Genomic DNA, 12,505 nt, shown 5'->3' on the forward strand with positions numbered 1-12,505 from the left:
AATCAAATCACTGTGGCATTCTAAGAACCCAAGGAACCACCTAACTTCAAAGACAGTGTAAATCAACTGTCAGTTCTGACTGGGTTCAAATTATGCCCCTTTCTTGGAGAATGGAAAACTGTTCCTTCAGAGATACACCTGATTAGACGGTTTGTTACTAAGAGATATGCCCCAGGTGGAGGCATCTTCAAAGCCAATATATTTTCTTTATAACTGGTGTCAAATTGATGTATATATTAAAAAATCTTGGAAATTGATCTCAAAAAGGAAGTAACAGCCCAATGAGCCATATGTTCAGGGAACCTAACAGGTTTCCACTGGGACCAAATTTCACTTCACCTTTTTGTCCTTATGTGCAAATAAAAACTTATCGGTAAATACACCATTAAAACCATCATGCAAATTTGTGCAGTCTACAGACTGAGAAGAAATTACACTAAACCCATAACAACCCAGTTGTTGGAAGGTAATGAATTTGATTAGATATTAAAAAGTACATAACATAACATAGAATTGAACTAAATTTATTTGAACTCTATAGGTTCACTGCTTCAGAGAGATACTTTGCTTCTATAGAATTGGTTAATGAAGAAAAGGCTGATGAATAGTTAATAAATTGCTTAATTTTGATGCTGATAGAGCATGAGTCTCCAAGTTTACATTAATAAATGTAAAGTTAAATTTTTTTCCCTGTTAGATAGGTTGTTATTTTAACAGATTCACATGCCAGAGAGTTTTCAAATGCCAGACGATACTCCAGCACTGGAAAGTCTGTGATGCACTAAGGGCAGAGAGGCCTACTTAGTGGTTTCTCAAAGAGTGGAAACCAAAAAGCATTAACATTTATCTACACACAATTCTTTATATAATGCTTTTAAGAATTCTCCATTTAAAAACTGTTAAACATTCTGTACTATTTTAGTAGGTCCTAACAATTTTACATTCTGCTGTTGTATTGCTATGCCTGGGCATAGTCTAAAAGCAAAAGATGATTCACTCTGCGTAGTTTTTCATATGATTAGATCAATAATGATGATATAAAATATCAAAATTTACTCGTGATTTTTATTTTCTATTTTGTGCTGCACTTTTATTATGAAACATTGCAAACAGGAAGGGTAGAGAGAATATCAATGAAACCCTCATGTACATACGAAGCTTTATCAAATCTTCACATTTTAAATCAATTTAAAGGAATGATTGGGTATTTAAAGTTATGCAATGATAAAGGTCAGAAGGAAAAAAAATCCTATAGCATGGATTATTTTTCAGCTGCTTTCCTTTTCCATCTATGGCTTGGGGGAAGGAAGTTTTATGTTAATTTAGACACCTGGTTAACTAAATAGCAGGGAACCCCGTGAGAAGGAATTGTATTCCCATTCAGTCCAAATTCCTACCAGTTCTCTGTAGCTGTGTTCCCTTTAACCTACTTAAGCCACAAGAACCTTAATGTTTCAATGTATTTTAATTTCTAAGGGTAGTTCATGTAAATCTGTAATAGTAAATGTAGGAATAAAGTGTATTTTAAGCAAAAGCTTTAAGCTTAACAAGCACCTTTTAAACTCAAAATGTAGGAGGAAATTATATCCAAAACCTCAGGTCGCGCAGGCCAGCCTCAACAGGTGTAGGAGACCTTTTCCAGCAGAGACTCGGGTTCTGGTGGATTCTGTCGAGGAACGGCCAAAGCCCTGCTGTTTTGATCAACTTCTTTCAAACCAGAGGACTGAGCTGAGCAGCCAGGCGGGGTGCAGTGCTGCCCGAAATGCCCCGGCCCCCTCAGGCTTCCAAGTCTCTGAGGTAGAGGGTGGGGTGGCCGGTTTTTCAAAGGCTTTCTCTTACCCGCCACCGTTTAATGGTGTTTCTCTAGGGGTCCAGAAGCCCCTTGGTCTAGTCTTGGGGTCAGGAGGTTAAGCCTTGGAAGCACAACTAATGTTAAGGCCCTTTGTATTCCTCTCTGGGCTGACTAAATCATGTGGTATAGTTCTGGCCTGGTGGGGATGGAAGGGTGCTGGAGTCTGCGGGGCTCAACGAGCAAGGGAGACTTTGCTACAGGCTGCTCCCAGGCGGGCTGCCGGCGGCAGGAGGCATGTGAGGTGGCAGCCGCGCTACGACCGGGTCCGGGGATCTGCAGTCCGTCCAGGGACCTTCTTTGCCTTTCTGGCCCTGACTCTCCTAGGCCCCTGGCCATCGCTCGCCCTGCCTGAATTCGCTTGGGTTCCCGCTAGCTGCCCAACGCGTGCAACCCGCCAGCAGAAAGCAAGTGGCCAAGAGAATGTATGTTCCCTGGCTTCTTCTCGAAGACCTGGAACCGAGAACGCGGGCCCTCAGTCATGCCGGCCCCCGGGGCGCACCAGCATGGGCGGTGCTCGCTGCGCGTGCGGCCTGGGCCAGAGACGGGTGCCTGCGGGGGGCTGCGCGGGGACCCCCGGCCAGAGAGGGACGCGGTGGCGGTGGCTGGGTTCCACTTGCCACCGGCGGGAAGGACACGCGGGAAAGCAAGGGAGCAGGCAGCGGGTGGCGGCGGGCCCGCAGGAAAGGAGGGAGCGCCGCAGGCGGGAGGAGGGAGCGCGGAGGAGGGAGGCCGGGAGGAAGAAGAGAGCGCGGCAGGCAGGCGGAGGGAGGGCTGATTAGCATGCAGCAGCGCTCGCGCGCCCGGCTCCATTGTTTTAACACCTCCCCTCTCCTCCGCGCCAATCTGTCACCGTTCAGCAGGCGAACGCTGCTGCCTCAAATGCTGCTCTTCTCAAATGAGACGGATAATTAGTTGCCCCGCACGAATGCCGCACTCTTCTCACCCCTGATTGCTATCACCTTCTTGCTCCTGGCAGTTTTGACACCTCGTAATCAGCCTGCTGCTTTTCTCTTTTCTTCCCGACTTCTGCGTCCCTCCCCCCTTTCCTTCTTATTTATTTATTTATTTATTTATTTATTTATTTATTTATTTATTTATTTATTTATTTATTATTTTAAACGCAATCCTGGTTCCTATTTGGACGAGGCGTCCGCGGAGTTAACCTTACACGTATACTGCATGCATGTATGTGTAGATGTAAAATAGTGTAGTGCGTGAGTCGGGGGCGGGCTTGCAGTTTTGCGGGAAATACTGCTTCCACGCGGAGAGAATTCTCTTCTGAAGATATTTTTGGGAAAGGAGGAGTTGGGGAGAGTGACGGGAGGGGAGAGTTAGGGGACCTCAATTAATGCTTTAAAGATCTCTTAGAAATTAACAAACTGGGGAGTCTTGGAATCTGCTGTCAGAAGCGTGTTTTCCCCTCTCTCCTCTAACAAGCACTGACAGTCTAATTACTGTAGCTACAAGCAGCTGTCGAGGCAGCAGCCCGGGAGAGAAGGCGCCACAGGCTGGGCGCACCCGGTCGGCTTGGCTGAACCGTCGGAACCTGGCCGGACCCCCGGGAGGATGGAGAGAAGGGCGAGGCCCCGCACCCGAGAGCCCCGCGAGCAGAAGGCGGGCCTAGGAGCCGGCAGACACGCTTATCTTTTCATATTTATAAAGTCTTTACCTTGAAGGTTAAAAGATGTGAAGGAAAAAGGAGGGGACGTGAGGGAGTGGGAAGAACATCTCTTGAGCTTCCATCCACCCCTTTTCTACCTCCTCGAGCTCTCCCTCCCCCCGTGTTGGTAAAATAACCACGCAACCCGGGCTGAGGGGGCGGGGTGAGCCAGGCGGGAGTGTAAGAAAGCAGATGTCCCCGCTGGCAGCAGCCTCAGCCTCCGGGGAAAGCTGCACCGGGGGGCCCTCCCGAGGACATTCACCTCCCACTTCTCAGGCATCCCGCTCACAACTGCCTCGCCTCGGCGGGGGTGGTTTTTTCAGACTCAGCGTTTCGCGTGTGCAGTTTTACCTGGGAGCTGTTCTTACCCGGCCACGCTTAGCAGATGCCAAGAGGCAGCCCCTGCACGACTCAGTAATAAAAGACAGAGGCAGAGACCTGCCTGGTGCCCACTCCACATTTCAAGCTGCAGCCAGCGCCACCTCTGCAGTGCGGGACAGGAGCCTGTTCGTATGACTGCCTCTCCTGTGGCCCAAGAGGGCCTCCGTCCCACGAAGTTGGAGCTTAGGATAGCACTGGAACCCCAAAGAAAACAAGAGTTCCCTGCCCTTACTAAAAGTGGTAGAGTTGGGCAAAGAGTGTACTAGAGAAGAGGGATCCGCGATACACTAATTTGAGTCACTTTTGGGCTGCAGTTTCTTTTGGTTCTCAGCAGGCCAGCACCGGTACATGTCAACTGTGTGAGAGGGACTTTTCCTCTTGTAGAAAAGAAGGAAAAGGAATCCCCTTTTACGAGATAGGTACAGTGGTATATTCTAGCTGGTACATGCTGGGAAGTTGTTTTTTTTTAAGAGTGTGTGTGTGTGTGTGTGTGTCTGTGTGTGTGTGTGTGTGTGTAGTAAGCGAGAGGGGAGGCTGGGTAGGTGGAAGGTGGGGGGGGGAGAAGGGAAGAGAATTGGGTAATTGTCTAGGCATTTCTATTCAGCCCCAGTGGCAATGAAAGAAAGATGTACATGCCTCAGAATCCTTCACAGTGAATACCTAATAATCGCTATGTCACCTCGGTGAGGAAGACGTCAATGTGATGTGCTTGGCATCCTGAGAAGTTGAGGCCACTCTCATTCTTCCTCAAGTTAAGGGTCTTCACTGTGGCACAGGGGTCTGCTCCAATTCCCTCATCCTAGACACTCCAGCTTTTCAAAACCCTTGCTCCAAAGGCTTAAATTTCTGTTCTGAGAGTTACAAATCAATGTTTACTGCATAAAATTGAAGTCATGCCTTAAATATTTTTAAAAATCAGGGGGAAGGGGAGAGAAACCTAAAAGATAAGAATCACAGGGTAGACAAATGAAAGGGAAGTGTCTTTTTAAACAAAATTCTGCAGCTTTCCTCTCTCTTATATGTCTTCCAGTGGCCATCCATGAGGCTGCTAACAATGAATACCAAATTTCTCAACAAGAGTGTGACTATTACTAATATAAATTAATAAATATGAATATAGCCTTTACAGGGTTTTAGATTTGCTCCAATTAAATATAAATATGATTTTTAATAAGTTAGTTTAAAAAATAATTTAAAAATTCAAAGTGATCTACTAGTTGTAATAAAATTATCACCAGATCTGGTATCACCCTTCTATCAAGTTACTGGAAAGAAAACATGAATTTTTTAAACTTCCCCAAAATGTGATTTATTTCCTTTGTATTTTTTACTTTAGGAACAAAGAACACATTAATGATCACAAAATAAGTAACTCTTAATATTTAACTCATTCTATCACATAGCTATACACACAGTAAAAATTAAAACTATGTATATCACTTAAAAAAACAACCCAAAGTGTTCAAATAATTCTACCAGTGATTTTATCACTGGGCAACAAATGTCTTAGGTTTGGTATTTACTTAGATGTTTATATTGTCTGTTATTCTCTATTACAGGTTTATTCAAAAAGAATATCACCTATAGCATAATCTAAATTTTTAAATGAAAACAAATGAAAAAACCCTATAAACATTTGACATTACCAAACTCAATATATCTAACTAGAAATCCAAGCAATAAGCTTAGATATTTGAAACGAACATAAATTATGGTTATATAATTCTGTAAGTCACATACATAATTTTGAATTACAGTAATAAACACTGTAAACATGAATACAATGAATAACAGTTTTGTACAGAATGACCTTTTAAAAGACAATAAAAGTTACATATACATTTAGAAAAAATTCAATTAGCTGTGATGTTTTAATAAATGTATTAAGTTTGCCATCAAGTATTTATAGTATCACAAACCCCAAATCATCATATAGAACTTGATATGTCTGCTTTCAAATTCGTCTTAAGTCTTCCCATTAAAGTGTGAATTAAGATGCCGGAAGAAATCCCCCCTGGATGTAATGGATGGTGGGAAAACTGCTTGACAGAATTCACATACTTGAGGTATATGCAGTTCTGAGCCTGTGCCACTTAGTACAGATAAGTCCCGGTCTTGATTAGGAAAGGGCTTCCAAACAGGCTGCAGGAAACAAATAAACAAAAATATCTTACGTTATTTATATTTAAAATCAACTTCATTGCATTTCAAATTCAAGTTTTTTGAATGGGTTATGTACATATATATGAAATTCCCTAATGTGAAAGAAAGTAAATTACCTTTCCATAGAGTTAGTATGAGACATGACTCAATTCTCTTTTTCATAAAGGGCATAACTAAAATTGATTAAGAATAACTTAAAATACAAAGCCAGGCACTGTATCTTCACATATTTAAAAATCTTCCAGATTAATACTAGCCTATTTTAATGCATGTTGTCACAAAAGTAGTAGTTTGGAAACAACAGTCAATAATTGAGATGTTAAAAGAATTAAATTCTATCTTTTCAATTTTACAGTAGAAATTTTAAGTTATAGGGCCTTTATTAATACAGAGTACACTGAACACAATGTGTGTGTACATGCATGCTGAAGAGCAATTTAAATTTCACTATTTATAAGCAAATACACAATGAATAAATCATGTAGGAATAAGTGTTTTGATTTTTGAAAAGTGTTTTCTTTGAAAGTACTACAAAAATTCCATTGTTCATTTGTTTCTTGAAACCTTAAAAATTAAATTAACCATTTAACAAAATCTAACATCGATGCATTCTTTTGATTTCTTATTTTGCTCCTGTTACATAGTGCAGAGTCTGGCCTTATTTATTCCTTCTTGTGGCAAAAAGAAGTGAAACCTGTCAATAGTTGCTCAATTAAAGAAATACAGAAAATCATAATTCAATAGAATTACCTCCATTATAAGCAGTACATAAATACTTTAAATAACTGAATTTATTCTTAAAAAAAAACATGTAGAACGGCAAGAAAAAGCATTTAGTTCCATAGTAGGTGCTCAATAAATATTTGTTAACTGGAATAACGTATTTTCCTAAAATGCTGCAAACCAAATTATTTTTTAAATTTGCTTTCTTACCTTGACATAGGTAAATTACCTTGACACAGTTAAATTCTGATACTTTGAGGAAACACGCTTCAAAAAGTCAATTGAAAGAGACCTTTTTGTGCTCCTATTAATAATGTTTTTAAAGTAAAAGCCGAGTCCAACACCTGATATAGTTTTGGTTTTCATTCCCTTGCATTCTAGTTAACCTATCATTTACATAAACAGTATACATATTACTAATTGAAGCATTTGGGTTTCAGGGCATCACTGTCTTCTTATAAACATTTTACTGGACAGCTATGTACAGTTAGTTGGTGTAAATATACCAAGTCTGTCTAAGCACTGAGATACATTCAATTATCAGTACAGAGAGCTTATAATAACACTGTCTCAATTCATTTTGTGAGAAGTGGTAATTTTATTATAAGAAATAGTAATATTTAAAATATGTATTTTAAAATTTGGGGTAAAACAATTTTTAAAAAAATCTTTCTTCCATGATAAAAGAAAAGCAGTAATAGTGAATGTGTAAGCAAAAAAACCTAGTTAGTTAATTAGATTTAAATTTTACCACTTGCAGTTAAAACAAAAAGTACAATTGATTAATATGCACCACTCTAATGGGATATTGATATGAATATAAATAAAAGATTATGTTAAAATAATTCTTATTTAAGATGTATAAAATAATAAGAAAAAGACTTAGAAGCAACTTAGCTTCTAAATTTGGTGAACCAATCTGTCAATTTATCTTCAAAGTCCGTATTTATCCTTCTTTATTAGGAACTATTCAGATTTGATCTCCTCATAGAATTCAGCTGGGATCCCAATCACTGACTCAGCAAAAGTAGGAAGAAAAGAAAATCACACAGAGCAAAAATAAGCAGATACATTTAGATTTGTAATGATAGCTGACTGTATAAAAAGTATTAAGTAGTAATGATTAATAAAAAGTAAAAATTTGAAATATGTAACCATGATTTCACTCTTTATTATCAACTCAAGAATTTTGTATTTATTATAACAGCTTTATTAATATAAATAAAATAGCAAAATATGAAAAAAAACCATTTTAAGAAATATTCTTTCAATCCTAAACTGTAACATGGCCTTCAAAACAAGCTAATTTTGCCTTTTCTGCCAAAATATCAATTATCTAACCTTATGCCCCATGTCTTGTGACAGCTCAACACCAATGCTCCTGCATTTTTTAAGCTGAATACTTTTCCATCAAGTTGTAATCACATACCAGCTGTTTCCTTTGCCGTGGCACAGAAAGCAAATGCACAATGCAGGGTGCCATCTACTGAAACATGAATGCACAGACTAACTAGTAAAAGAACAAGCAAGAGATATAATGGAGAAAAAAGTACCAAGCATTAGAACTGATGCACTTCACAGCTCCACAGGAATTCTACTTGCAATAAATGAAATTGTTTAATTTGCTTCATTTAGTAGCAACTATAACTGAGATTATGATATGAAATAAGGTGCAATGTAAGAGACAAGTAAGTTTATAATTAAAGCATATTGTCAGAGATGCCTAGTTTCCCCCACTACTAAAATATACCGCAGCTTGACTACTGTCTCCTCTGTATGCTGATTTGAAAGTCTGCAGCCTATGAGAGTACTTATAAAGCCAAAGGGTATTCGTCAAGTTGTTTTAAGACAAAGAGAAATCAAACAAAAAAGTTACATTGACACATACACCAATCTGTACTTTCCTGAGTTTCTGTTTATTTTAACAATTATATATTTTCATTTGCCTTCGGGCATTAAAAAATTTTTTAAAACTGAAAGAATCATCCTGTGATAGGACCTAAATAAAAGGGATGGTAGGAGTGGACTGGGGGGCTGTAAGTTGTCTGTGCGCTTTAGGAACATTAAAGTATTTGATTAAAACCATATATATGGAGAGATTTAAAAAATATATATATTAGGCTGCATGTTTAGTGCCAGGTTAGAAACCAAAACCAAACCCTACAGATCTATGTACTGTATCACTGATAATGTAAGAGTATTACATTATTAGATGTAAGACAGTATTAGTTGAAAGACAGGTCACTTATTTTAAGAAATAGGAATATACATGTGATTACTTAAGAAACATCATGCATTCTTATAAAGATGAATATGATCTACACAAACTTTTTAATAGAAAAATGCCATTTGTTTCACAGTATGAAATTTAATACAGAATCCTATTATAACACTGATGGTAAGTAAAAGAGCTTTGAATAAGGGACTAAGAAAGTGACACAAACTACCTAGATATGGGTAAGGCTTACATGTATTTTAAAATGTGCCATAAATTTTAAGGTACTTTATAATAGGGCTTTACCATATTCATCTTTTGTAATTTCATGTCATTTATTATAGGGTTTGGATCTTTTATTGCGAGCTTAACTTTGGCTAGTCATTAGTTTAAAAAAGATGTCTGATAACCTGAAAGAGATGCATATCTGTGCATGTCTGGCAAAATGTGTGTTCACACGTAATATATTTGTTAATACAAAACAGTTACCTGCTGTGGTCCTCGGATAGCTTTTCCTGGGGAATCAAGTGAAGGAAAAGGTGCGTCAGACAGGTCCTGAAGTGGGAATGTATTTACATAAAATGTATTATGGTCTCCAGGTGGCAAACACGGAGCTCTATCCAGCGTTGTCCTGTTACAAGTGTTCACAAGATTTGAAGGTTTTGTTTTTTCAGTTGTTTTAAGGTTTTGTATAGCTGAAGCTATGGGGTCAATTCCCTGAATTTCAAATAAAGTTTCTTCTGTTTTAACAAAGTTTCCTGGATTGTCTCTGAGCTCCAAATTACATTTTTCCTGGCATGCACCCTCAGATGTGGCAGGACCAAGGAGGTTGGGTCTTTCTGGAGTGCTGTGTAAGAAAGCAGAGTCACTGTCCACAGGTGGAAACTTGACATTGAATTTAGAAAGTGATTCAAAAGAGGTGTCTTCCTCCTCTCGGCCCGGTCCTCTTGGTGTGACAGATGTGATGCATGGTGTACCTCTATTTATATCATCTTGAGCCTGAGGCTTAAATAGCACTTCTTGTTTATCTATTTTATCTGTACACTGTATAGGCACTGAGCACTGTGTTTCTACAGGGAAAAGAACACAAAAGGAAAACAGTCACATTCCAATCACTCTTAACAATCTGAATGTTCAATTAGCTTTGGACAGATGAGTATTATTTTTTCTATGTTTTTTTATACAAGCTGATCGCAATTGGGACTTGTTACATTTGCTAGTATCTTACACAGAAATATCAGCAGTCTCCAATGGGTGAACTAGAACGTTTATTAGTCACAGTTTAACTGCTTTGTCTTTTCCCAGGTCTTTTGCTGTAAGCTTTGTATCTTGTTCACAGCTCCACTGCTCCACACTTAAAAAAACATTTGCTTGTAGTGTATACATTTAAACATTTTGTCAGTAATGAAAGCTGAAACTGTGAGATTGCTTAGACAAAGAAGTTGTTAAAAGGGAAAATACTTACTAGGCATATATATATATATATATAAAACAGGTTAATAATCTATATGAATTAGGTCATTTATTTCCCCTAATATCACTGTGTGACAAAGTATATCACCAATCAATTTAGCCACTGTCTACTCTCAATAATCTATGTGAGGGAGTGGTGGTGGTGCTGGGGTTGAGGAGAAAGAAGACAGTGGAGGCAAAGGAAGGATGACATTTTGGGATATATATTCAGAAAATTATGTGAATATATGATTTTCTCATCTTACAGATAAAAAAAAAAAAGGCCTCTGCAGATAACAGGTAGACATTAGGTAGATACCAGGGCCTCTGTAGCTCATTTATCTAGAAATCACTGTGCAAAAAATCCAGCTCTCTAAGACATAGGCAAAAGCTAAAAAGTAAGTAAACAGAGCATCTGAGGAGTCACAATTGGAGCCATAAGCTTCACAGATATATACATTTTGCTCTTATACTCATTATAGATTTATTGTAAAATTTGATGATGTTTCTCACCAGCTCATAGCTCATACCAAATTAAAAGGTATGGATATGAGTTGTTGAAGGCAGATATATATATATATATATATATATATATATATATATATATATATATATATATATATATATATATATATATATATATATATCAACAAGAGCTGAAAGCAGGAGAGGAGACATGAAAAACAAAAAAGCAAAGATAAGAACTCAGAAAACACTACAGTCTAGTGTTGGGCCAACAAGGGTTCCATTTCTTAATGCAAAAACCCCCAATGATCAAAGCACTCCATGTTGATGAGCCTGATACCAGAAAAAGCTCAGTTATGCTCCACAATGGTACTTGAAGAAGGCAGTGAGGTTGGTAATGTGTGTATTTTCATTAAATTGACAAACGGTAAAAATTTTAAAAAAAAGAGCACTCTAAAAAGGTAGTCATCAGTGAAGCTGTACATTCACAAAATTTACCAAGCATGCCGATTTAAGCAGACAGGATAAACACAGCACCTTGCAAAGTGTCTGTCCAGGGTAGTGGGCACTTACTGTCACTTCCTTTCCCTTCCTCTGGTTGTTGCAGTCTCATGCCATAGCACGTTCCAACACAGTATTTTCTTTTTGGACATGATGGTAGCACAATGCAACCAACTTCCTTGGTTCACCCTGTTATATACTCGCTGCAGCTCTTTAGTACATACCATCTTCTACTATTGCATTATTACAATAGCCTTTGAACTGCCTCCTTGACTCTAAATTTATCTCATATTCAATCCATTCTCTACATTGCTTCTCCCCCCACCCTCCCTCAGTTTTTCTAAAGTACAAGTCTGGTCGTGTTACCTTCTAACAAAACCTTTTCATGGATCTCCAAGGCCTTCAGCCCTCAAGTCATATAAAACTGTTCATGATTGGCTCCTGGTCACTTCTCCATGCTCTCACTTCTCACAATACTTGTTTCACTCCTTCCTCCAGCGATAATAAACTTTAGTAGAATTCTCCAAAAGAGCCAGGCTTTCTTGTCTTCGGGTCTTTGCACATGCTGTGCAGACTGCCCGAAATGTACCCTCCCACTACTGTTTGCCTAACTCTTATTTGTTCTTCATTTCTTGGCTTAAACATTGATTTCTCTGGCTGGCTCTCTCTAGCTTCCCAAGACTGGTTTAGGCACGACTCTTGAGTGCTCCGCGGACTAAATACTCTGCATTGTATTTGTAAGCGTCTCTCTTTCTCCCATTAAAGTAGGTGGCTTGAGGTCCACTTATTCCCAATACCCTGCCCAGTGCCTGGCACATAGTATGCTCTCAATAAATGCATCCTGAATGAATCTGTATTCTCTTCCCTACAGAGCTTAGTATAATAATGTATATTTACTAGATAATCCGGGACTAGGAATGGTACAGTAATTGAGAACAAACTCAATTGTTTTGCAGGATTTCTTTGTACTCTGAGATGCTTAAAGTCCATTAACTCTCAAGTAGTCATTTTCCTAGTAGTAGATGTAAGAGTGGTAAGAAATCCTATAAAATAGCCAGAAAAACCAACTGTTGAGGTACTCAAATTCTGTAAC

At 38.7% G+C, this 12,505-nt stretch overlaps 1 protein-coding gene across 5 annotated transcripts in view; it reads right to left on the minus strand.

The window, feature by feature from the left end:
* Positions 1-5,191: 5,191 nt before the first annotated feature.
* Positions 5,192-12,505, minus strand: part of TANK (TRAF family member associated NFKB activator) — a 74,248-nt gene continuing 66,934 nt past the window's right edge. For 4 of the 5 annotated variants that reach the window (XM_033112694.1, XM_033112695.1, XM_033112696.1 and 1 more), the window contains exons 7-8: positions 9,484-10,064; positions 5,192-6,035 (exon numbers count right to left, since the gene is read on the minus strand). In XM_033112694.1, the coding sequence (XP_032968585.1) occupies positions 5,859-6,035; positions 9,484-10,064 (758 nt within the window). In that variant the 3' untranslated portion in view covers positions 5,192-5,858. Of the gene's footprint in view, positions 6,036-7,650; positions 7,793-9,483; positions 10,065-12,505 lie in introns of those variants that run through there. The other variant, XM_033112697.1, reaches the window with a different exon arrangement.

Source organism: Rhinolophus ferrumequinum, chromosome 8 (assembly GCF_004115265.2).
Source record: "Rhinolophus ferrumequinum isolate MPI-CBG mRhiFer1 chromosome 8, mRhiFer1_v1.p, whole genome shotgun sequence".
NCBI lineage: Eukaryota > Metazoa > Chordata > Mammalia > Chiroptera > Rhinolophidae > Rhinolophus > Rhinolophus ferrumequinum.